Genomic DNA, 27,836 nt, shown 5'->3' with positions numbered 1-27,836 from the left:
AGCCCCTCTGAGTCAGTCTCTCGACCCCCTTGAGCAACATGGTTCTTAACAGACTCTCATGTCAGTGAGAGAGGGTTTTGTTGGACACAAATGGCTAACTCTCTGCAAATGCACCCATGGGAACAAAAATGGCTTAGTCAGTGGGAAAATATTTGGGGCACTGGCCTTTACATATTGTTCTCCCAAATACTCCATCGTACGACGAACAGGAATGGATCAGACGGCATGTGAGTTCATATATTTCCGTTTTGTTTCACTGCAGTATGGCTCATGTGTTTTCAGGGTTTTTCTTATGAAGTCGCCCTGCTTTTTGGCTTGTGTCCTTGAGGAGGGACAGTGTCCTCCCTGTGATGAGCCCCATTATGTGAAGCACTATCCTCATTATTATGATGCCCTCTATTATCCACAATATTATCTTGCCATTTTTGAAACATCTGAAAATTTTTGCACTTGGTTGAAAACCTGTCTTAAATCTCATCCTTTGTCTTGTTCAGTGTACCACTGTTTGGAATTTTGTGGTTGTGTTTTGTATGATGGTGTTTGTGTAACTATAAGCTAACATTGAGTATTGTTGTCAATGGCACCAAGTGAGTTTGCTGGCATGGGTTACTGCCATTGTATTATCTTGCGCAATCTTGCCTCCAGTGAAGCTCTCTCTGTTGAGCAGTGTCTGTCTTTGAGACTAGGTGTCTACCCAAAATGGTTCTACTACGACAATAAACTTCAGGAGCAGAAATTGTTGGCCCTCTTAGACAATGTCCTAGTTGAGTGTGTTTCTTGTCTATCTGTTTTGTGAGGAAAATCAAAAAGGGACTGTGTTTGTGCAGTGCTATCTCATTTCATTGCTACCCAACAACAGGTGATACAATTGAGTGAAGACCAACTACAAACATTGCTTTCCTTTATCACAATGGTTCCAGAGGGTAGCCAACTACTTGTGCCTCAGTTGGCGAGATACTTTGGTGATATGTACAGAAAAGAGGTATTTGTGGCTTTATGTCAACTGCCCCCACTGCAAGTTTGTGTCTTTGAACCCCTTAGTATGCTAATGATCAGTTGGTCTGCTCTTCCACTTACAGATTTGGTTCAGAGGTTTCATAAGTTAACTGTCAAAGTGTTTGGATTGTATATGTGGTCTACCTACAAAGGGACATCTGTCGATAAACAACTGGTTGTGTCAGAAGACTTGCAATGGTCTCACCATTCACATTCAAGATTGAGTGAATTTCTTGCAGTATATTGGTCCAAGTGTGGTGTGTGATATCTTGCTCTGTTACCTACTGCAATCTCAGCCTTGCAATCAGCCAGATGAGCAATATATTCTACAGATCCTATCATTTGAATATAGACCTACTGTAGTGGACTGGCTCAGTCATCAAGCCCTTTCACAGCCTGACCGATGCAAAATAATACAGTGTGAGCAGAAGATCAAGTTGACAAATGAAACACGAGACCTTGCTAGAGTGCGCCGGCATGAATGGCCAGCACCTGTCTCAAAAGAGGTTGTCCTAGATTGCTTGCATTGTTATTATGAGGGCTTGAAGTGGACTGATCCTCCTGTGTGTGCTGTCTGTTCTCAAAGGCAGTCTGGATCCATGGAGGTTGTTATTTCAGCAGACCCTGGAGCACCATGCCTGCCAATTATTTTGGATGCTCTTTGCATTACAGACACCTTCATCATCTGAAAATGTATTGTGCAGTGTGTCTCCACATCTTTCATGTTCAAGAATAAGCATCTTGATGGTGTGATGCTTGATAAGGCAGGGATTGTCAAGGATTCTCCTGACTTGACTATGATGAATGTATGTGGTGACTGTCTCACTGCTTTGTTGAAGGAGAATAGTGTACCTGTTATGAACTAGGATAGTTCTAATGACAGACAACTTGATAAGAGTCAATGACCTCTGCCGAGATTCTACACAAGATGATAAGTTGAGCATTCAGTGTAAGCTAAGACAGAAGGAGTGCTTCTATCTTAAAGTATGGTTCAGACAGCAAGAGATTGGAGGTCTCAAGCAAAGGATGTTTCAGGTAAAAACCTAGTAGGATTAAAGTGCAGAACTAAAGTGTACAAGAGAACTATTTATAGTGAACTACAAGTGCTTTAGGGCAGATGTGAGAATGGATATGAGTCAGAGATAAAGGATGCATAAGTGATAGCAAGAATAGATCATCTAGTGATGGCAACAGTGGTTGTGATGTAATACAAGGTATGAGTCAGAGATAAGTCTAGTGGTGGCATCATGTGGCTTGTGACATAATACACAGTAAGAGAGAAAATGAATAGGGGTGTACATGATTGTAACATTACCCCTCGTTTAGAGACAAAGTCACTGACTTTAGTTATCCTGGTTAGCCCAGTAGATCAGGTCAGCATCATAGTTAGAGTCCAATAAATCATCCTGTTCTTCGGTTACAGCAAACTGCAGTCTATTGGCAATCTCAGTGGTGCAATAGAGAGCATCCTGCTCTGTCTCCCAATGAGAGAGAGCTTTGTAAAAGCCCATATCAGTCCAGATCAACAGGATTACTGCTTCGCCTTTCAGATCTTTACAAAAGACCGATAGGTGGCTGGGTGCATAGGTTTTGCAAACCCAACAGTAGTATGATGGACAATTCTTGTGATGGTGTCTGGTGGCGTGGCAGTTGCGACATACAACATTATTGATGGTTTCTGTTTTTACTGCAGTGATGGTGGAGGCTGATGGAACTGGCAGTGGTGATGGGGATCTGTTAAGGTCGCGTGCTCAAGGAGGTCGGAATCACAAGGGCTTGGCCTCAGCTTGTACACTGTGCCCCTTTCCCGAGTATGCACCCTTAATTTCCAGGGGCTAGAACAGTTGTCCAGAGTTTCCAGGTTTTGACTAGGGCGGATAACAGACTTCTGGATCTGAAACATGAGATAAATCTGACAGATGTCTGGATGTTACCTGGGCAAGCGGATAAGACTAATCCAGACGAAGTCTGGACTAGAAACTAACAGAGGATGGACTACCTTTAAGGTAGAGTTGAAAATGTAGTCTAGGATGCAATCCTAAGACTCAGAATATGACAAGAGACTTATCTCAAGTCCAGAGGACACAGGAATGAGCAGGAACTAAGATGATATTCGAACTGGAGTATTTCCAAGAGTTACAGGAGGTTTATATACTGTAGGTATCATATAGGAATCAGTCAGCAAACATAAAGGCTATGTACGAAGCATATGCAGAGTCTATTAGTAAGTAGGACAGATCACAAATAATGAACACTGGAAATGAAATGTATGTAATGGATCAATAATCAAAAGGGAAACATGGTTAACTGGAGTCCAGAGACGGGCAGTCTAAATAGGGTTGGGCACTGATATAGGGTTTGGATTCTGGAAGGGAGATAAAGATAGATCAGATCATTTGAGATCCAGATCTCAGATCCAGATATCTGGAGAAGTGGATTTAGAGTTGAGAGTCCAGAATGGCATATGACACTTGCCCTCATTCTCACCCTAAATCTTTGAAATATGTCAGGAGTTCACCATGATACAAGCCATTTGCAAGTGCAAAATGGGGTACTGTTACAATCATGTATGCCCCTATTCATTTTCTCTCTTACTGTGTATTATGTCATGAGCTGCATGATGCTGCCACTAGACTTATCTTTGACTCATACCTTGTATTACATCACAACTGCTGTTGCTGTTGCTAGATGACCTATTCTTGCTATCACTTATGCATCCTTTATCTCTGACTCATATCCATTCTCACATCTGCCCTAAAGTACTTGTAGTTCACTATAAATAGTTCTCTTGTACACTTTAGTTCTGCACTTTAATCCTACTAGGTTTTTACCTGAAACATCCTTTGCTTGAGACCTCCAATCTCTTGTTGTCTGAACTGTACTTTAAGATAGAAGCACTCCTTCTGTCTTAGCTTATACTGAATGCTCAACTTATTGTCTTGCATAGAATCTTGGCAGAGGTCATTGACTCTTATTGAGTTGTCTGTCATTAGAACTATCCTAGTTCATAACAAAGGATTAAAGTCTTTATCAAACCTCTCCATCCAGGGAGGCCCCAGTAGCTAAAAGCAAGACAACCCCTTGGGTTAGAAAGTATTGGTGGGAGAGCAATCCAAATGACATTCCCACAGAACCAGCAGAACCAGAAGAAGAGTATCATGAGGCTGCAGGTCTGGATATCACAGAAGACAGAGAGAAACAAACACCATCCCCTGTAACCACAGAACCTGATCATCATTCAACTACATCAGTAGATGAATTCCCAGAAGAACAGCCACCCCAAAACCTTTCTGTGCATCCCAGTATCAGAATGTCCGCTCCTACATCCACATCCAAGCTCAAAGCTGGAACACCCAACAACTATGACAGGAGCCCTGACTAGGCATTAAGATAGTTATTTTTGGTAAAAGCATACTTCACCATTAATGCATTGGTTTACAACACCAATGAGAGAAAAGTTATTACCACACTTGCATATATGACTAAAGATAGTGCCATAGGCTGGGCATTAACATTTTACACCAAAGTAGACAACTCTGCCACTAAGTCCTATGGAACCTTCATGAACTTTGAAGCAAAGTTCAAAGAAGTGTTCGCACTGGCAGATGCCATTAGTACTGCTATGAATAAACTCTGAACCCTGAAGCAAACAGGTGACCTCACTTCCTATATCACTAGTTTTAGGACCCTTGCTGCACAAGCTTCTGTAAAGCAAGATGCTGTCCTAATCACATTCTTCAATGATGGACTCAAGAAGGGAATTGGCAACACCATTTATCAGATGGAAACTGTCCCTATGGACTTTGACAAGTATGTTCAAGCCACAATCAGACTTGACAGTGACTGGCAATGTAGTGCGATATTCTGTAACAATAATTGCACAACCACAAAGCCTACCAGCCAATGCTATGTCCCCAGACCTTCCATTGATCACTGTGACCCCAATGCTATGGAGGTCGACTGCCTCACTGAGGAAGAGAAGACTGAACACTACCAAAATGGCAAGTGTTTCAACTGTCACCAGAAGGGCCATGTCTTCTGTAACTGCCCTAAGAAGAAGAACGGCAAAGCTCCTGTACATTGTACTGAGCCAGCCAAAGAAGATGAAGATATCAATGAGGATTTTTGATGTGGAAGACTGGATCAATGTCAGTATCTTCTGATGTACCTATTAGACTTGTTTGAGGTGTAGGAATCAGAAAGGAACTTTGCATTCCCATTTCCCTTATCTCCAAAACCTGTCTGAAAACCATTGAAATGACCACCATTGTCGACTCCAGAGCTGCTGGAACCTTCATCTCTGAAGATTTTGTTAAGCTTCACAAAATTTGAATGCATAAACTTACAAAACCATTCTGAGTTACCACAGCAGATGGAAGTTATGCAAGAGGAGGCACAATCACCTGCTGCTGCATCCTCATCATGAAAATCAATGAATGATCCATGCTTGGAAAGTTCAATATTATGAAACTTAGCCATCATGACCAGATTTTGCTAGGGATCCCTTGGCTGCATGCCATGGATCCAGTCATTCAGTGGAAAGCTGAAACCCTAGAACTCTCTCAAACTGAGAAGAGTGATCTAATAGAAGAAGATGTTGACACTGAATGAAGAAAGAACAGTCTTCTTCCCCTCTTTCAGAAAACCATCGAAACCCCGATCAACAAGACATGGAAGAACTCCTGTTTGAAGAAAGAAGAAATGCCAGTTGTAGTGCTGCCAAAGGCACCTCCTGCACAACCCACGGTCATAGAAACACTCCCCTGAGCAACAATCAAAGAAGCACCCCCAGTTTTACCCAACCTTGACCCCATCCCTGATGATGATGATGACTCTTTTGACACCAAAAACAATGTATGGACTTCAGACTATGCACTGCCCATACATGAACTTGCTACATATCATCTCAATGACGATGAATTTTTGGTTGGATACCCTGCTGACACTACTGAGCTCTGGGTCATTACCAACATTTCTATGGACACCCCATTAACCAAAGATGGTACTAGTGCCATAGAACAGAAACCCACAGTCACACCCTTGTCATGGTCCACTGAATACATTAAAACCAGTAACAAAGCCCAGCATTCTGCATTAGCAGCCAGACTTGAACAAAAGAAGAAATTGTTTGAAGAACTCATCCCTTCTTACCTCCACAACTTTGCTGACATCTTTGCTAAAGACGGATTGAATCAGTTACCCCTGGAACACCCTGGAATTGATCACTGCATTGACACTAAACCTGGTTTTGTCCCAAAAACGTCCAAGGTCTACCCATTGTCAGAAACAGAGCAAACTGCCATCAAAGCATTCATATCAGAATTGAAGTCACCACAAGCTAGCAGATTCTTCTTTGTTGGAAAGAAAAGCGGTGATCTACATCCCTGTCAAGATTATCAATATATCAATGACTGGACAGTAAAAAATGCTTACCCTCTCCTGCTCCCATTGTCCTTGGTCACTTGGTTACACAGTGCTAAATACTTCACAAAGATGGATGTCCATTCAGGATATAATAATATCCAAATTCACCCCAATGATCATTGGAAAGCAGCATTCACCACAGAGTATGGCCTCTTTGAACCTAACATCATGTTTTTCAGTCTTTGCAACTCACCTGCTACCTTTCAAGCATACATGAATCAGACCTTCCAGCAAGAAATAAATGAAGGATGGTTGGTCATTTACATGGACAACATCCTTATCTTTTCAAATGACCTCCCTTCACACCATGCTTGGACTCATCATGTCCTAGAAAGAATTTGCACTGAATGACTATTCTTGAAACTGGTGAAGGAATCAACTACTAAGCTATAGCACAAAAAGGAATACCAAGTCAGAGTATATGTGTGGTCATCTCAGCTCTGCCTATGGCTGCTATACTTTGCAAAGGCAAGTGTGTTCGACCCAAGGGAAGCGAGTGCAACACATCCACAGGTTGTGCAAAGCATGGGAAAGTCATGCGCGCAGAGGCGAAGGTGCACGCAGAGGCGAAGGTGCGCACAGAGAGTGGTAGGATGCGCGAAGCGTGAGAAAGTTGCACACTAATAGGCAAAAGTGCACAAAGGGCTAGGAATGTGATGGGGACTAGAGGAAGATGATGACTGATACTGATGGGTGCAAGGACAACAAATGCGATGATGATAGAGTGTGATTGTCAAAAATGCATGCACTATGCTGAGGGATGCTAAGGGATACTAACTGCGAAACTAAGTGATAAAAAATGCAAATGCTATCATGCAAAAGGTGACTAAGCACACTCCCACGATGTGGAGCCGACGTGAGTAAGGCATGGGAATGGGGGGGGTATATGTAAGTAAGGGTCCATGATGGAATATGGTGTCATGATAAGAATAAATGTGAAAAACGTACCAGTAGGACTTGCTGGACAATGGATGGATGCTTCTGGATGATGGGCGGTGAAGCGTGGGAAAGCGCGTGGGGTGCACGTGGGAATGCATTGTGGGAGAGTAGCGCATGTGTTGCACAATGCGTGGGAAGATCATGCATGTATAGGCTGAGTGAAGGGATGATACAGGGAATGATGCTGCAAGTTTGTGCTGTGAACTGTATGCAGATGCATCACAATATAGGGCTCTACAGGCATACAGAGGCGCAAGTCTCTACAACAGGTCAATTTCTGTGTGGTATGGAAGTAGAGCAAATTCTTGTGATCTGTAAAGACAATAACTGGGTGGGGATTTCCTTTGAGGTAATGACACCATTCAGTGAGAGTGTGGATGATGGTGAGCAATTCTCAGTCAAATATCTGATAATTTCTTTTGGCTGGGTTCAAAGTCTGAGAGAGGTATCCACATGGATGGTAGACTCCATTTCATCAGTCTGTAGCAAAACTGCTCCAGTAGCGATGAGCAAGGTGTCAGTGGTGACAGCGAACTGTCAACTAGGATCAGGGTTTCATAATATGGGTTGCTTCAGGAAGCATTCCTTAAGTGTGGTAAATGTGGAGGTACATGGGTCAGACCAATGGAATACTGTGTCTCTCTTTGTGAGGTTGATCAGAGGTCTGGCAATGTCAGAGTAATGGGGGATGAAATTGTGATAGAAGTTGCAGAACCCAAGGAATGATTGAACTTCTTTCACTGCAGTAGGGACTGGCCAATCATGAATGCCATTGGTTTTGGCAATGTCCATGGTGATGCAACCAGGACGGATAATCATTCCCAAATATTCAACTTCTTGTGCATTAAAGGTACACTTCTCCAGTGTAGAGACTCACACCTCTGTATGCCTGTAGAGCCCTATATTGTGATGCATCTGCATACAGTTCACAGCACAAACTTGCAGCATCATTCCCTGTATCATCCCTTCACTCAGCCTATACATGCATGATCTTCCCATGCATTGTGCAACACATGCGCTACTCTCCCACAATGCATTCCCACGTGCACCCCACGCGCTTTCCCACGCTTCACCACCCATCATCCAGAAGCATCCATCCATTGTCCAGCAAGTCCTACTGGTACGTTTTTCACATTTATTCTTATCATGACACCATATTCCATCATGGACCCTTACTTACATATACCCCCCCCATTCCCATGCCTTACTCGCGTCGGCTCCACATCGTGGGAGTGCACTTAGTCGCCTTTTGCATGATAGCATTTGCATTTTTTATCACTTAGTTTCGCAGTTAGTATCCCTTAGCATCCCTCAGCATAGTGCATGCATTTTTGACAATCACACTCTATCATCATCGCATTTGTTGTCCTTGCACCCATCAGTATCAGTCATCATCTTCCTCTAGTCCCCATCGCATTCCTAGCCCTTTGTGCACTTTTGCCTATTAGTGTGCGACTTTCCCACACTTCACACATCTGACCACTCTCTGCACGCACCTTCACCTCTGCACGCGTGACTTTCCCACGCTTCGTGCGACCTGTGGATGTGTTGCACTCGCTTCCCCTTGGGTCGAACACACTTGCCTTTGCAAAGTATAGCAGCCATAGGCAGAGCTGAGATGACCACACATATACTCTGACTTGGTATTCCTTTTTGTGCCATAGCTTAGTAGTTGATTCCTTCACCATCACCAAGCACATTGGCAACTCCTCCTTTCCTGTTATGATATTGAACTCCATCACATTGCTGGAACTAAGCTCACTGCCCCTGATGTGCTTTCTAGATGTCCTGACCATGGAACCAGACAGGGAGACAACAATGATGTCACTCTCCTCCCCAACTCTATGTTTGTCTGACTTCTTGATGTTGAACTTATGACCACCCTCGTGAACCAAGATCCCTCAGACCCTGACCCAATCTTTCAAGCTGCTGCAGATGCCCTCAATGGCTTATCACTTCTGCCCATGAAATCTGCGCTCGCTGATTGGATGATTAAGGAAGACATCTTGTATTACAAAGATCGTGCCTATGTCCACCCTGCCAGACAACACTTCGATGTCATGACCATGCTTCCACCAGTCACCCTGGCCATTTTAAAATGGAAGAACTTGTCAAGTGTGATTTTTGGTGGCCTTCTATGGGCTCCTATATTCAGAAATATGTTGATGGTTGCGCTCTTTGTCAACAGATGAAATCTGACACGCACCCTGTAACTCCTCCACTCATCCCTATCCCCTCCATCACTTCTGCACCCTTTGCCCAAGTCTCCATTGATCTTATTACCAATCTCCCCATGTGCGTAGGTTTTGACTCTGTTATGGTCATGGTAGACCATGGCCTTATGAAGGGGGTAATTCTAATCCCTTGTATGAAAACTATCACTTCTGAAGGCATTGCCTCGAAGTTTTTCAAATATGTCTACCACCATTTTGGTCTCCATGAGAAAGTTATATCCAATCAAGGACCACAGTTCGTATTGAAGTTCTCCAAAGCCCTTGCTAAACTTCTGAAATACGACATCGCTGCTTCGACTGCTTATCATCCCCAGACAGATGGACAGACCAAACATCTCAACCAGGAACTCAAGACTTATCTCCACATCTACTGCCGTAATCACCCTGAAGATTGGGTAGAGCACCTTCCTATGGCTGAATCTGTCCATAACCATTGAAAACACGACTCACAAAATGCGTCTCCATTCTTCCTTATGATGGGATATGAACCCCAGGCTCTCCCACACACCCTTCCTGACTCCACAGTACCTGCCACAGAAGAACAAATTCGTCTACTTCAGAAATCTAGAGAAGAAGCACTATCTTGTCACAACCTTGCTATGCAGTGAATGGCAGAATGAATGCACAGGCAGAAGTATCACCCATGGAAAGTAGGAGATAAGGTTTGGTTATCAGGAAAGAACTTGATCACACAATTACCATCACCAAAGCTTGCACCAAAGCAATACAGCCCCTTCTCTATCATCACCATGCTATCACCCATCACGTTCACACTCCAATTACCACCTCAGTGGAGAGTTCACCCCACATTCCATGCTTCCAAACTATCATCCTATCATGAAACAGAGATTCACAGTCTGAACTTCCACGATCCTCCCCCAGACATCATAGATAATGAAGAAGAATATGAAATTGATGCAATCTTATCGCACAAAGGCACGGATAAATGAAGACGCTATCTAGTGTCCTGGAAAGGATATTCCTCCACCAGTAACGAATGGATCCCAGAAGAGAATCTGAGTAACACCCTCGACACCCTCTCTGCATATAAAAAGACCCACCAATTATAAACTTGGAACAATGTCCATTGAATGCCTACAACACTGCCTCCTCTGTATTCAATATCTTACCACTGCTATGAACTCTGCCTCTGAAAACATCGCTCATCAATCATCCCTTGAAGACTACCAACTTGCCACTGCTATCAACCTCACTGCCACTGAAAATACACCTCCCCCTGTCACTTCCCCACCTTTGACTGACACTACCTTATCCAGTGACTCTACCCTCACTGATTACTTCACAATTCTTGACCAAATCAAGACCAGTGCCCTATTCGAATCTGCCATCACATCCCTGCAATATGCTATTGAGATAGATTGTCTCCTGGGAGAAAGAGGAGCAATCTCTAGCAGACTTATTGTCCAAATCGTCAGAGATGCTAGCCTTATTGAACACACTACCAATCTTCTTGATGATGAATGTCACAAGACCATCTTCCATCACCTTCATATACACATTCGCAATACTGCAATCCATCTGTTGCCTGATGATACTAAGGAAGCTATCAGAGAGGCTATCCACATCATCACAGAATGAATTGCTACAGACCCAGTGGCACGACCCCCATCCCCACACATTGCCATTCCAGTCCCACCACCAATTCTTTCATTGCCTACTGTTGAGCATATGGATAATGTTCTCAATCCTGCTGCTGTACCTGACGTATCAGCTTCTCCTGCTCCTACCCCCATCGCACCCACTATGTGTCGCTACCCTACTAGGTGAAGATCATCTTGAATCAGTAAACGAGAACCATCTGTCTCCCCTACCATCACCAGAAACCATAAACAATGTTCCAGATCCTGTCATATGCCATTCCAGACTCTCAACTCTAAATCCACTTCTCCAGATATCCAGATCTCAGATCTGGATCTCAAATGATCTGATCTATCTTTATCTCCCTTCCAGAATCCAAACCCTATATCAGCGCCCAACCCCATTTAGACTGCCCCTGTCTCTGGACTCTAGTTAACCATGTTTCCCTTTTGATTATTGATCCATTACATACATTTCATTTCCAGTGTTCATTATTTGTGATCTGTCCTACTTACTAATAGACTCTGCATATGCTTCGTACATAGCCTTTATGTTTGCTGACTGATTCCTATATGATACCTACAGTATATAAACCTCCTATAACTCTCGGAAATACTCCAGTTCGAATATCATCTTAGTTCCTGCTCATTCTTGTGTCCTCCGGACTTGAGATAAGTCTCTTGTCATATTCTGAGTCTTAGGATTGCATCCTAGACTACATTTCCGACTCTACCTTAAAGGTAGTCCATCCTCTGTTAGTTTCTAGTCCAGACTCTGTCCAGATTAGTCTTATCCACTTGCCCAGGTAACATCCAGACATCCGTCGGATTTATCTCATGTTTCAGATCTGGACGTCTGTTATCCACCCTAGTCAAAACCCGGAAACTCCAGATGACTGTTCTAGCCCCCAGAAATTAAGGGCACTTACTCAGGAAAGGGGCACAGTGTATGAGCTGAGGCCAAGCCCTTGTGATCTGACCTCCTTGAGCATGCGACCTTAACAGCAAGAAGTCCAACAGTACATTTTATATCTTGTGGCACTCAATTTATAAGGTACTGATCATGCACATGTTAGGTCATGGGTGGCACATTTGTGACCTCAAGGATTCAAAGAGGTAGTATTCTGCCTTGCTGAATACATATGATCTGTGTAGCACAAGGGTTCAGTCCCCCGACATCTGGGATGAACATGGTGTTCATATCCATGTAAGTGACTACAAGACCAAACTCAAAGAGGGAGCCATTGTCAAGTTAGAAGTGATCTTAAAGCTGTAAGCTATTGGTTATTTACAGGGTTCACTATCCTAACATTTCACAGATGGACTATCAAACCATGCAACAATCTGTTTAACCCCTGCAATGCCCAGGGGTCTCATGTGTATCAGATCATGCTCCAGCACATGCAGCTTCTGCCATGTGCTAAATATATGCAGACCATATTTGTGGACTCACTTGGTGCTAAGAAAGGGAAAAGAAGGGCTGTGGATGAGGCAGATGTCCAGTTGCTGACCAAAAAAAGTTCCTTTGCCACTACACTTGAAGATGATGAACTCAAGTACACTATGATTGAGTAGATTTGAGTGATTGTTTCTTGGTGTATTTTTGTCTTGGCTTGAAAGTATAGGTGTCCAATGTCATTGTACTACATTTATTCATGAATCATATGTTTTCTTGGTGTCTTCATGCAGAGTCAGGGACTGGCACAGCTGAGCACCATTAGATTTGTATAGGGTCTAATGGTTACAATGCTTATAGACATTGATCTTCTATATCAGTAATTACAGCTGTTTGCACATATGATGGCAGTTGTGTTGTTTTTTCATTCAATTAGGAAACTTAAGACTTAGTGAAAATTTGTCATATCCACATATCTGGATCTCAGATCCAATCCTTATCTCATCTCAGATCCAATCCACATCTTATCTCCAATCCTATCTACATCTTATCTCCCTCCAACATCTCATCATCCAATCTATCCACTCATCCAGTCTGGTCCACAATTCATCTGAATCCACAACCAATGCTCATCTCCTTTCAGTAATCCCCTAACTCTGGTGTTTCAGTTATCTGTATATCCGTCCTGCTCCCTGATCTGTTACCTATGCTTCATTTCTGTTTCATTATTTGTGATCTGTTTCTACTTACCAATAGACCATTCATATGCTTTGTACATGGCCTTGGACTCTGCTGATGGATCATTCCGTTAGATACCTATAGTATATAACCTCCTGTAACTCTCTGTGGTACCTCAGTTCAAATATCATCTTAGTTCTACTCATTCCTGTCCTCTGGACTTGAGTATCTCTACTCTCATCACTCTCCGAGACTTAGGATTGATTCCTATAGTCTATCCGTATCTGCCTCTGTCTCCGACAGTCCATTACTGTTAGTTTCTAGTCTGGGCTCATCCAGATTAGCCCTATGATACTTATCCCACATCCGGAAGTCATCTGGATCTGCTACACTACTTGTCTGACCTTCCAGATGCATTAGTCTTGCCTTCCTGAAATAAGGGGCAATACTCAGGTAAGGGGCACAGTGCATGAGCTGAGGCCAAAGCCCTTCAGATCCAGTTATCCCTTGAGTACAACCTTAACAAAATTGTACTATCAACAGCTGGCATACAGCATGCCATTTTGCAAAATCAGCCATGTCATCAAACTCACAGCAATCTAACTACATGAACATGAACTTTTGAGCCTTCCAGACATCCTGGATTGCTGCAGATTTTCCACATATTGCAGTGACCTATCTCTGTATTATATGAGTGAATGGACATGCATAATATCCCATATAATATGGGCCAAAGGTAAAAATATCCCCAACTATGATGGATGGGCCAGGAGGGATATTATTCCTGATGGAGGTGGGTGGGCCCATGTGGGGGATATGTACAGTAGATGAGTGGGCTGATGGACATGAATATTCTATAGATGGATGGGCCAAGGTAGTTGGATATTATGTAGATGGGTGTACCAATGTAGATGTATATCAGATAGATGGGTATGCCAAGGGTACTTGTTATCACATACATGGGTGGGCCCAGATGTATATTATATTAGACAGGTGGGCTGAGGGTGTGATATAATATATTATATTAGATTGGTGGGCCAAGGGTGGTATATAATATAGATGGGTGGGCCCAGGTGAATGATAATTGTAGACATGACAGAGCTTAGGTAGTTGTATATCATCGATATCAAAGGAAGTAATAATTCAAAGTCAGAGCATGGGAGAGTTCTGGAGGAGTACAGGAAATATTCAGAGGAGGTCCCACTGCACAGGAAGTGGAGAGACCCCAAGGTAATATCTCTATAGGAAACAGGATGGAAGAATAGGAGGTCTGGAGGACAGGAGGACTGAATGTCTGGAGGTACAAGGAACAGGATGTCCAGAGGTCTGGAAGGAATAGGGGCTATATTGGACAAAGTCCAATGTAGAAACAAACAGAGGTAGACTACCCTAAGGTAGAGTTGGAGAGACAGGAATTGGACATAAGTCCAAAAAGAGGGTAAGTGCTGGAAAGGCAAGGCTCCAGCCTAGGGAATCAATCCCTAGGCTTGATGGATAGGACAGAACTTAGGTGGACCAAAGTCCAGGAGAAGATTGGGCAAGTCTAAGTTGATATTCAGACTGAGGACTCTACAAGAGTTGTACAGGGGTTATATACTAGAGGATATCTGAGAGGATCAGTAAGCAACAGAGTAAGGCTATGTATGAGCATGTGGAAACATATTAGTAAGTGAGACAGAACATAAGTAAATAAACTCAGAGATGAAACTAGTACAAAGGTCAATCAGCAAGACAGAAACAGAGGTAGCTGAGAACTGGAAGGGGGGATATGCCTAAATAGGGTTACACACAGGATCTCGGACAGAGGGTGGGAATAGGTCCAGAGATCTGGAAGGCAAGGCAGAAACAGGACTGAGATATGTGAGGTGGTGGATGTAGTCTGGAATCTGAGAGGAGGTAAAGTCTGGATGTCTTGCTGGACAGAATGTGCATATGGTAGACAGGATAGGGGTGTACAGATCAGGCTAGTGGTGAAGATCCGGAGGTCCGGAGCTCAAGGGTAAATCCACCTGAAGTCCAAGACTTGACACCCAAAATTTGAAAACTAAAAACCAAGAACTGAAAACCAAACACCAAATCTTGAAAAAATGCATATAACATGAATTTTTTTTCATTACACAATTCACTGAGTGTCAAGTGCTGAAGCCCAAAACCCGAGACTTGGCACCCAAAACTCACAAACTGAACACTGCAAACCAAATCTCAAGACTCAAACTGAATCTCAAAAAAATGTATATAACATGAAATTTTTTATTTCATTACATAATTCACCAAGTGTCAGGTGCCAAAGCCTGAAACCCAGACATATATTTTGTAGTACTGGAGACCATCAAAACCCAAAACCCAGTACTACTGACTTCCAAGTGTTGGGACTCAGGACTTGGTAGTCAATATAGGCAAATGATGATGAAATAATGAAAGTTGTTATTATGCTTAACTTTCTTAACAAAGGTTGTTGTCCAAGTCAAGGTGAGTGTCTTGGTAGTCTTTCCTTGTCAATTGGCTATCATTTGACCAAGATATAAGCTAAAGAAATCCAAAACATTGGTGATAATGAAAAAATGAAAATCATTATTATGCTTCACTTCCTTAATGAAAGTTTTAGTCCAAGTCTATGTGAGTGTATTGGTGATCCTACTGAGTGTTGGTACTTGAGACTTGGGAATCAGTAGTCAGGTACTTGGTACTCAGTTCTGATGCTTGGTACCTGGGAATCAGTAGTCAGGTACTCCAGCCAACAGTCCCGGGTCCTGAGTACTGACACTTGGTATTCAGTGGTCAGGTTTAGAACTCGTGTTTCAGGTCTTGATAGTGGGTTCTCAGGACTCGGGACTTATATCACCGCCAAGGTGATAATGATGACTACCAAGTGTTGGGACTCAGTACTCAGGATTCAGCAGTCGAGACTTGGTAGTTGATATTGGTAAATCACTCTCCCTCAGGGATAATGAAAACAATGAAAGTTGTGGTCCAAGTCTAGGTGAGTGTATTGGCAGTCTTTTCTTGTCCATCAGGTATCATTTGACCAAGATATATGCTAAAGAAATTTGAAACATCAGGGATAATGAAAAAAATGAAAGTTGTAGTCTGAGTCAAGGTGAACATATTGGTAGGTGATATTAGCACTTGGAGCTTGGATACTGACTACCAACTATTGAGTGTTGGGACTCGGTACTTAAATGGATATAGCATGTATCCATAAAAATACAAAAGATGTTCCTATGTGTTTATTTCTAGGTGAATAGACTTTGAAATTATATCCCCATCATCTATTCAGCAATAGAAACAATGTATCAGGAGCTCAGGACCATAGTGTAATCCTTTATTGTATAGTGTACCTCCCCCTCTCCTGGTGGTTCACTCTCTGGGTATTTTTTCCCTACAGGACCAGACCTCAAGGACAGTAGGGAGTCTATTCCTGAGCATATTTGGAGTAGATATATCATATAGCCAGCCCAGGACACACATGATCCTTCTCCAGGAACAAAGCATAGACAATTGCACTTTTGACATTTTTCATGATTTTCAGTATCTTGCCCTTGCATCCATGATCCAATCTTTTAATATATAATGAGCATAGCTTATATTCTTGCTTCTCATGACCAAGATCAGCTCACAATAGGCTGGAGTTGTGAGCTAGTGTGTATGCTTGCCATTTCTACTGATAAGGGGCCATACCTTCAAGACATTGAATCTTAATAATCAGAAACCTGGAGTATATTTAAAATATATCAAGTATCATAGACATAAATTTACAGACAAATCCACCAAGAATTGAGTGCTGAGGAAGTGGAATAGACAAGAAATTGGGTGTGGGAAACTTCAAAGACCCAAAGCATCGAAAATGGTCAGTTGAGCAGTGGTAGGACTTTAATGCTGGGTCAACTCATATTTTCACTACATCCCTTCCACCCACCCCCTACCCTCAGGGCAGTAGGCAGCATGGGCTCCTTAGGTAGTTTACAATCTATCCTACATATTTGTAATGAAATCTTTGGCCAGAATCATATATAAATGTGACTTTGTGTAAAAAGATGCCTATTGTCACTTTTCACACATATGTCATTTTTGCCTGTCATTACATCAATCCTTCATGGATCTTTCTAAGCTTTTAGGGCTATTATAATGGACATATATGGGAGTTATTCCAGGTCTCTGATCACATCACAGGCTTGTTATGTTGGATATCTCGACATAATGTGCAAGTCTATTGATGTTCATTCTTTTATCTTTACACTCACTTACTGCACTCACAAACATTTACCATAGTCTTCCATCTCTCGCAGATACATATTATAATGAGTTTATTTGTTCTCAGACTGAGTTTCTCATCTCTTGCAGCCTTCTGTCTGTTGCTACTCACATCATGTGATGTAAGGTGCTTCAGGGGGTCAAATAAAATTGGGAATTGGATTGACTACCAAGTCCTGACACTCAGTAAGCAGTACATCAATATTGATAACTGAGTCTTGACTACTGAGTACCGATGTAACAAACGTACAACAAGTCAGAGTGTAATAAAACAGCTCTACTCTATATGGTTCTGCATCTGCCTAGCTGCTTCACCTGAAAAGCAAGAATGTTTGACCCATGAGGGATCTGTGACTAGATGAGTGTTAGTAGTTATGATATCAATAAACATGAAGCTATGCAAAGATAACCCAAAGGTAGAAATGACAAGTCCAGAGGTAAAAAGTGTTGGCCAGAGTGGGAAAGGGAAAGGGTACAGTAAAATGAGGTTTGGAAACTAAGAAAAAGCAAAGGTATTTGCAAAGGAGAGACTATTGAGGGACTGATACGCAAGGGGAGACAAAGTCTCTGAAATATGAGTCTGGAAAATGAGTGAAAAGATATATTCCAAAGTACACCAAAGTACCAGGAGTATCTAGTGACCAAGACTCTAGAGAGGTAAGGAGAGGTGGTAAATGGTAAGGTATCCTATGCATCTGCACGGTACTTAACTAAGTACGTAGAAATCTGGAATGCTAGTTGAAATTCTGGGTCTGGAAGTATGTATGTAATATGCCTGCAAGTGCTGCGGCTCATGGGAATACATGTAAAATCATCTGCAAACTGTTTGGCTGGAGTACCCCACTACTGATTCCCAGGCACCAAGTATCAGAACTGAGTACCAAGTTCCTGACTACTGACTCCTGGGTACCGAGTACTGATTCCCAAGTCTCAAGTACCAACACTCAGTAGGACCACCAATACACTCACATAGACTTGGACTACAACCTTCATTAAGGAAGTTAAGCATAACAATGATTGTCATTTTTTCATTATCACCAATGTTTTGGATTTCTTTAGCTTATATCTTGGTCAAATGATAACCAATTGACAAGGAAAGACTACCAAGACACTCACCTTGACTTGGACAACAACCTTTGTTAAGAAAGTTAAGCATAATAACAACTTTCATTATGTCATCATCATTTGCCTATATTGACTACCAAGTCCTGAGTCCCAACACTCAGTGAATTGTGTAATGAAATAAAAAAAATTCATGTTATGTACATTTTTTTGAGATTTGGTGTTTGGTTTTTGGTTTTCAGTTTTCAGTTTTTAGTTGTCAAATTTTGGGTGTCAAGTCTCGAGTTTCAGGGTTCAGCACTCAACACTCAGTGAATTGTGCAATGAAATAACAAAAATTCATGTTATATACATTTTTTTGAGATTTGGTGTTTGGTTTTTAGTTTTCAAATTTCAGGTGTCAAGTCTCGAGTTTCAGAGTTTGGGTTTCAGGGTTTGGCAATCAACACTCAGTGAATTGTGCAATGAAATAAAAAAATTCATGTTATATGCATTTTTTCAAGATTTGGTGTTTGGTTTTTGGTTTTCACATCTCAGGTTTCAAGTCTTGAGTTTTGGGTTTTGGGCCTCAGGTTTTGGGTTTCAGCACTCCACACTCAGTGATTTGTGTAATGGAATAAAATAATTTCATGTTATATACATTTTTTCAAGATTTGGTGTTTGGTTTTTGGTTTTCACATCTCAGGTTTCAAGTCTTGAGTTTTGGGCTTCAGGTTTTGGGCCTCAGGTTTTGGGTTTCAGCACTCGACACTCAGTGATTTGTGTAATGGAATAAATTTTTTACATGTTATATACATTTTTGTGAGATTCAAGTTTGGAGTTTTGGGTGTTTGGGTGTTCAGGTGTTCAGGTTTCAAGACTTGGTGATTTATGGTGAATGAAAAATGGATATGTTGCACACTGGGTTTCAGTTTTCAGGTTTTCAGGCTTCAGTACTCGGTGATTGGTGAATGTCAGATATGGTGTATTCAGGTTTTCAGGCTTTGGGCTTTGGTGGTCAATGGTAGGTATATGCACTCATATAGTGGGTATGTCCTCCATGTGCTCGATTCTCTGGTGCCTACATCAGCACACTGATTCCTATGTTATCCAACTATCTCAGCCCAGTTATGTTTATTGCACTATTTACCTGGACCCACCCAACATGCAACTTCAGGCATTGGCATTTGGTACTTGGCATGGTGAAGAGTTTTGAATTTCAATGTTCGAGTTTCGGGTTTTGGGTGTCAGGTTTCAGTACTTGGTGAATGTCAGACATGGTGTATTCAGGCTTTCGGGTTTTGGGTTTCCATGGTCAATGGTAGGTATATGCACCCATATAGGGGTATTATACCAATACCTTGGCCCATACATCTACATGATATGTATCTGGGCCCACCCATCTATATGACATCCCCCTATGTCAGCCCACCTGTCTATGTAATATACCCTACATCAGCCCACCCATCTATATGATAATATCTGCCATACATCTCTCTTCAGCCCAGCTGTCTATCTAATATACCCCCACCTTGGCCCACCCATATATATAATAAATATTTCACCACCTCATCAGCCCACCCATATATATAATACATATTTCACCACCCTATTATCCCACCCATCTATCTAATATACCCCCATCTCAACTCACCCATATATATAATACATATTTCACTGCCCCATTGGCCCACCCATCTATATAATAATATCTGCCATACATCTCTCTTCAGCCCAGCACTCTACATATTGCCCAGATGGGCCCACCTATCTCCATCAGTAATAATATTTCTTCTGGCCCATCCGCCATTGTCGAGGATATTTATAACATCAGCATAGATCAGCCCACCTATCAACATTGAGGATATACATAACATTGGCCCATAGTCCGCTGGCCCGTCTTATATGGGATATTATGTAGGTTGGGTGACCCATATAATACAGAGTTTGTCACTGAAGGGGCTTGATTTTTGGAATGGACTTGGTTTCACATTTTGAAGCTCTGGCAGAAAACTGGTGATGTTGTCAACCCTCAGCCTTACAGAGCACTCCATGGTCATCTGCATGTGTTGGATCACAAGGATATTGATTGCTTGCTGTGTCTTGTCAGACAGAATCCCAACTACTTTTTGGATGAGTTCATGCACCTCCTGAAAAAAAATCGATTCATATCTGTCCACTTTACAACAATATTCTGTGAGCTTGAGTGTGCTAGTATAAGCTACAAGACACTCAAGTGGATTGCCTCAGAATGCAATGAGACTTGTCATGCTGAGTTCATTGCATGCATGGCTCAATATGAAGCATCAGAGCTAGGATTCATTGATGAGACGTTGAAGGATGAATGGATGCCTGGTAGGCACCATGGACAAGCAAAGACAGGCAAACATAGAGAGATAGACCAAGTATTTGTGCAGGGACAACAAACATCAACAGAAGCTCTTCTCACACTAGATGGGATTGTTGCTACAACAGTTGTTGAAGGCTCAAAGACTCAAGAGTTGTTCTTGGAGTGGCTTGAGAACATTGTTGTAAGTCCCATGGATGATTACTGAGAGCTAATAGAAACATTTAACCAGCTACTGAAATGTTCAGCCTACCCTGGTCCTCTCAGTGTCCTTGTCATGGACAATATCAAAATTTATCATGGTGCAGAAGTTCTCAAGCTAGTTGACCATTTTGGTATGTTCACTCACTAATATCTTGTGTCTTTCGTTATTTTGTGTTCACAGGTGTGCATATCAAGTATCTACCACCATACTCATCCAATCTCAACCCTATTGTTACAGTCACTCTATTCTTTTTCTCACCATCACTATGGACACCTTATGGCTATACTTCTAACACTTCCTTTTCACCTTGCTATTTCCTCATGTTACCTTCTTATCTTTGACTCATACTACATTTTCCCATGAACCTTCCTTTCCCAGCAGATTGTCACCCTTTGCCAAGCTTGGTCTGTGCATGATTCCTTTATGTATATAAACTCTAGTAACTACTTGTACTTTTCTCTAACTTGAATCTACTCAGTTCTCTTTGATACTTGAACTCTAGCTCCTTGGGAAGGAGGTTAGCCTGTGCCCCATTTGAACTCTAGATCCTGCAGGAGTCTAGATGATTGCTCCTGAGGGAGGCATTGACCCGATAAGGTTCTATCCTTAGTTGGCCCTGATCTTTGATTCCTTTATTGGAACAACTCTATCCAAGTTCATAACATATTGAAGAGGCATTCTCAAAAATCAAGCACTGACTCTGTCATCACCAACAATATTATCTCTCCACTACAGGTGATAGTATCATCTTTGATATGTATGAGGTTACAGAGACCATATCTTCTGATGATGCACATGGATATTTCATATATGCAGGGTATTTCTAGACTATGAAACAGTCTGTATAGTATACATGGTATTGGCAATGTTGTTGTGAGCAGGTCAAAGTCCTATGAATAAAACATCAAATACAGGGGAGAGACCACCTTTCCACCACATTGTGTAATACAGTGATCTCACCCAACTGAAATCCCATCTTCTTCAATTCTGGGATGGTTATGAAGCAAAGGAATTGAGCCACCTTGTAGGCATTCTGGGCAAACTTCACATGTATAGTGTTGCCTAGGTCATATTCTGCACAGAACTTGTTCAGTGGCATATCCATTCCTTGCATATGAGACAGATGAGGGAGAGAGGTACAAGTAGGGCCAGAGTGGCTGCCAGTGGCATCATGGGAATAGCAGGCACCTGTGGGCAAAAAAAATTGATGACTTCATTTCTGATAGTGAAGTTGAAAACTGGAGCAGACAATGAAGATGATTTAGTGTTTTGGTTGTTGAGCCGCTACTGTAGTACAGGACTGATTGCTCAAGCATGAGATCAAAAAGCTTGTGATGTGGTGACTTATTGACAGTTGCCATCTCATCATCCTTGAGCTACACACATCAATCAATTAGTACAAATGTCCTTGGAAAATAACTTGCTATTGCAGATGCCCAACAGTCAAATTGCTCATGTCTGAGTGGGAGGTGTTCTTTGGTTTCTGGGTTGACATAGCAGTGTTCAGAGGGCATGCTGAATCTGTCCTCTTGCACTTCCAGTAAGCTTGAAGAATTTGAATGTTGTTCAACTTCCTCTTGTTTCCAGGAAGGGCAGCAGAGGATTCTTTCTATGGAGGACATGGTCAGTAAGAAATGTACCAAGAACACTCTAAAATTCACTCATTTCTTATTCTTTGTTGGCACATGTTCTGCATTGTCCTTGTTTTCACCATGCCAGTGTTTGCTCCCTGAACTTGGCCCTGGACAATGGTAATGTTGACAAGTGGAGTGACAACATTTATTCCATTCATGCACTTCATCATACCATCAAAATCAGTCTGTGTTACAAGTGATAATCCAGGTTTTGGGAGGACTTGGGGGATCTAGTGTGTAAGGGCATAGTTGTTGAAGTTGAGGACATGGGGCTTGATTGTGTTGGACATCTTCACAAGGACCTGGGCCTTGAGAGTGTCCCAGGGTTCATTGGAGTTCAGGTCAACAGAAGCACTGATAGGCTCACATTTGGTCTTTGCTTTCTTCATTTTGGCAGCAGAGAACACAGTGATAAGGTAGGAGACCTCCTTCATCACTGGGGCTAGATCATGATTAGCAATGGTACCTGACACAATGATCAATGAAAGACCCTGAGCCTGAGTATATGTGTGAAATTACACAAACATACCTCATTTTTGCTTCTTTACAACTGTTAGAGGAGGTGTAGAGATCCTTTGTGGTTGATTGGGTGTAGCAGCTACATTGAGTTCATCTAACTCATGACTCTCAGTGTCATCAGCCTCAGGGTCATTGTTCACCTTCATCTGGTCAAGGGCATCAAGGATGGTACTAGGATTGCAAACATGCAGATCCTCCTTGTTGAAGCTGCTATCTAGGTCCTCCTCAAGCATGAGAGCCAGTTGGTTATGTGCTGGTTTTTGTTGCACTGCAATACATAGGAGTTTAAATGTTCAAGATGTCATCAAAAAATTCTAAGTCTTAAGTTTCCTAATTGAACAAAAAAATGATGTGACTGCCATCATACATGCAAACAGCTGTAATACCACATTACTTAAGCTGCCTTAATCAGCTTAATTGAATCCCAACAATTTTTTTCTCAACATGTTAAAGTTGAAATTTTGGCCAAGTAGACTGACTTTGACAGAGACACTTAAGTAACATGGTATTTTGCTGATGCCTACCATCCTTTGGAAAAGCTCACTGAAACTGCCCCTCTGGCACAAAAACATCTGGCACAGAGTATGGCACTATGGCAGAGATATCTGCAATCTGGCAGCAAAAAAATGGCCAGGTGGCAGACTTTGAAATCACCTAGGTATGAAACCTTGCCTGGCCAAATATACATAGATGTATAATTACCTGTGCATGTTAGTCTTACTCCTTATTGGCATGTACAGTGCACACTGTTTTTGTATAGACACCACATCTCACCTACTGCCTTCCAACAGCTACTATCTAAAGCCTAGGTGCACATGACTCCTACCAGTGTTCCCATTCCCACCACTTCAAACTTGAAGGATACTACAGCTGTGCCTATGAACACTACCAATACCAAGAATGGCAGGTGAGTGTGGTTCCATGTTCTATTTTCTGATAACTTGACATTTTCCTTCAAAATCTTTGTGCTCATTGCTAGCTGAAGCAGCTAATGCCCAATGGATTCTTGCAAGACTTTAAGGTATATTGGGACTCACTTGAGAAGACCTGTCAAGTGGTATTTTTTTTCATTCTTCTTGTTATGTTCTAGTCTACTAATTGTAATACCTACTACTGTAGAGCTATGACATTGAGGCTTTGAATCAGGTAAGTACCAATCCTATTCCTGCTGTGTACTTATTTGTGTCTTTTGTTTAGGTTGCCAACAGTGTGTGGACTGTGAACATGGTCAATGTTCTTGCAAAATTCTCCAGTGGCATGTTGCATTAGCTAGGCACTGGGCATCATCAGCAGGGGTAGGTAGTAGGATGAAGGAGCTGGTGTGAGTGAGTGGGTGGGTAGCCTATTTTTATAGTGTTTTTTTGTTGCTTTGTTGCAGTCTAAATGCATTGCTTTCCATCATTTTGTGTCAATACAATCTGAGAAGCAACATCTATTCAAATCTACAGAAATATAACTACTCCATGTTTTGTATACTGGTGTCAATTAGCATCACTACCAGTTGTCTGAGTATCAATGGAACACGCCATGTGTCGATGCTCATATATGGACATCCAACTATTTAGATTCCATCAATTTCCACCATTCTTTGTGCAAGGGCATCCACCTGATTTTCACTGGGGTTCAGAGAGGATAGGAAATCATGATAAAAACTCTCAGTGTCAGACTGGTACTGGTAAGTGGTAAAAACTATGATGATTACATAAGCACCAAAAGTGCGAACATAACACTGAGTAATATCTGCCTATATAAGCCCATAGTAAGTGAAATCTCTACACTAAGATTGATATTGCTGATGGTGTTTTAAGTCTTGTCATCTCATGCAACTGATACTCATCTGTTCCCTTGCTAGCCTCCAGCCTGAGCTTTACTCCAAGTCAAATGCCACTTGATGATTCTGATTTGGACCTTAGTTCTAGTATCACATCACTGGTCCAACTAAAGAGGTTCCACCATCACAATACTGACAATGAAGACTTCAGTTGCCCTTTGCCATTGAAGGTTCCATGTCTTGCCTTTTCATCTAACCAAGCTCAACATGCTCCATTGCAGGTCCCAAGCACTGTCAAGAGCACTGCCAAATGTGCATCAACTTTCACATGGTGGCCAACATTCATATACACTATTGATATGTCTGAAGGCTTGTACTAGGTTGAAAGTGTGGAGATGAAGGAACAGTACCAATGTTTGGAAGATTGCTTTGAAGCGGTTTTCCATGTGCCATTTGCAGCCTCCACCTACCATGATGCAAAAGCACTGGCTTTGTGCATCTAAAGTGGGCTTACTCAAAGATGCCAAGGCTGCTGGATGCACTGATGCTAGCTGTTGGAGCAAGCTGGCTGCCCAAGTTCCCCTCAAGTGGTAGCACCATAAATTGTTTTCATTCCCTTCTTCATATAGTATTTCACTGTTGAATAATTCTGAGTCCATCTCATATACCTCCCTTGTATTGTTCTTGTATTGTTATCATTACCTGTCACCAGTGGTTTTACCCACATGAAATATGATGGTGTTCATTATCTGACCTGGAATACATCTTCAAATAGAGTCTGAGGCATGTCATTGAAGTGGTCTGTAGATCTAGCTAGGATGGATGTGACTCTATCTTCCAGCTGCTGACTTAGTAGGAGTTGCATCTAAGACTTTGTCTTCTGGAAGAACTTGCTTAGCTCATGCAGGTCCTGAACTAGGACTCCTAAATCTTCATCAAGCTCATCCATGAACAGAGGCTCTTGGACCTCTGGCTGGAAGTGCACCATAGATATGCATAATGACATCATGAACATAAGTGCAACAGCAAGGACAGTGCACCATAAGGACAAACCTTATCATAGTGTGATATGATGAAAAGGGTTGAGAGGTCCAGGGTAGCAACTGGATCACCAATATACAATGTCAAGATGACTTGGATGGACATTCATGGGTTATACAAGGAGCTGTATGTCAAGGAGAGCAAGTTCATCAGTAAGGGCACTTTGGAAGTGGACTACACCAATGAGTATTGGAAGAGGTAATATATGGTGAGCTTTATGTCTGAGAAAATGGTAGGCTTACTTTGAGAGTAATTCTGGCAATGGTGATGCATCTATGGTGGAATTGTGCTTAGCATATTACAATATGCAACATTGTTCTAGACAAATATACAAATCTATATGAACTGTTGAGAATATATTGAATATTACATGCCATGCTGTGGTATAAGGCAAATGTAAAGTGAAACTGAGGTAAAATGAGAAGGTGAAATAAGGTAAATGTTAAGACTGTCTATGTGGTTGTGTTCTTGGTACTGGCTGCCATATCCAAGACTCCACCTCAATGGGATAGTTGAATGATAAGCCACGAGAATTCATCTCACTGTCACCTGTGTCTGAATCCAATGAAATGCTGATGACACCCAGAGATACCTCTTGCTTAATGTATCACTGATGGTGGTTATAGCAAGGTAGGGTGAGCCTTTGTTTTTGTGGTTATTGGTCAACATAGATGTCAAAATCAAGCACAACTTTTATGTTGAGATTCTTGAGGTAGATGTAAGGCTGAGTTGGGGTGAGAACATGGCCCACAATAATCTTTCTCTAGCATTCATGTGTGGTGTTGTAATAGTAGCAGCTATTGTCTGCATACCCAAGCTAGTCTGCAGTGACTCTAATGCATGACAACATGAACCCAGTCTGAAACTTGCAGATGGCTGACAGTTCTCCATCCTAATAATGAGTGGAGTGGCATATCCATTACTTTATGACTGTCACACACTGTAGACCAGCCAATTGTTGTGACCATGTTCTCAGCTGCAATGGCAAGCTCATGTTCAAGAGCTTCAACTTCAGGTGCTTGTGAGGGATAGCATCTTAGGTAGTAGACACCACACTTGATGAATAGAGAGTTTAGTAATATGTAAGACATGATGAGAGATGCAAGTAGTTGAGAAGCTGAACATCAGAACAGAGAAATGATTGGTAGGTATGTGCTGAGATTATGATTCAAGTTGTCAGCTACTGTCATAATGTAACAAGGGAGCAAGTCTTACTGGGTTACTGGAATGAATGGACATACCTGAAATGGTGGTGAGGAGGTCAAAGTCAAGAAAGAGATTGTAAAATTAAGGAAAGAGACATGTAATCAGCCTTTGTACTTCATTTAGGGTGGAGTCTAGAAATACTAGATTACATTCATGAACATATGCACATCATAGTACAAATTGAGTGTGTGATACATAGATCTATACATCTGTGGGGGAATACCAAGAGAATTGACTGCAATCCTCCATGGTATTAATGAGCGCATGGTTGTGACACATCACCATCTCATTCAGAAAAAATCATACTTGTCAGGAAGCATCTCATGCATGATGTTATGATAGCTACCTAACCAAATGTTCACCTGTTCCACAATGGAGGAGTTGAAAAACCATGAGCCATCAGCATTAAAAAGCTCTGGATAATATGCAGGATTGCATTGTGTCTGGCAGAATTCATTGCCCTCTTTGTGCTTGGTTTGAAAATGGAATGCATTAACACACATGCCAACATTGTCAAACCAAGTGTCATTGTGACTCTAGACTTCATGAAGGGCAT

The 27,836-nt window shown here is 41.9% G+C and overlaps 2 protein-coding genes across 2 annotated transcripts; one reads left to right on the top strand and one right to left on the bottom strand.

Moving 5' to 3' along the window:
• Positions 1–910: 910 nt before the first annotated feature.
• On the top strand, positions 911–1,862 carry BJ212DRAFT_1302803 (uncharacterized protein; the record flags this gene model as incomplete). Its single annotated transcript, XM_041333329.1, has 4 exons — positions 911–1,040; positions 1,080–1,253; positions 1,360–1,559; positions 1,701–1,862. 4 exons carry the CDS (start codon positions 911–913, stop codon positions 1,860–1,862), a joined length of 666 nt encoding a protein of 221 aa, XP_041188893.1.
• Positions 1,863–22,973: 21,111 nt separating this feature from the next.
• BJ212DRAFT_1302802 (uncharacterized protein) lies at positions 22,974–23,495 on the bottom strand (the record flags this gene model as incomplete). The annotated part of the gene is made up of 2 exons (XM_041333328.1): positions 22,974–23,240; positions 23,346–23,495. 2 exons carry the CDS (start codon positions 23,493–23,495, stop codon positions 22,974–22,976), a joined length of 417 nt encoding a protein of 138 aa, XP_041188892.1.
• Positions 23,496–27,836: the final 4,341 nt, after the last annotated feature.

This window comes from Suillus subaureus (genome assembly GCF_016647635.1).
Source record: "Suillus subaureus strain MN1 chromosome Unknown BJ212scaffold_36, whole genome shotgun sequence".
Classification (NCBI taxonomy): Eukaryota; Fungi; Basidiomycota; class Agaricomycetes; order Boletales; family Suillaceae; genus Suillus; species Suillus subaureus.
This window is presented reverse-complemented; position numbering and strand designations above follow the sequence as displayed.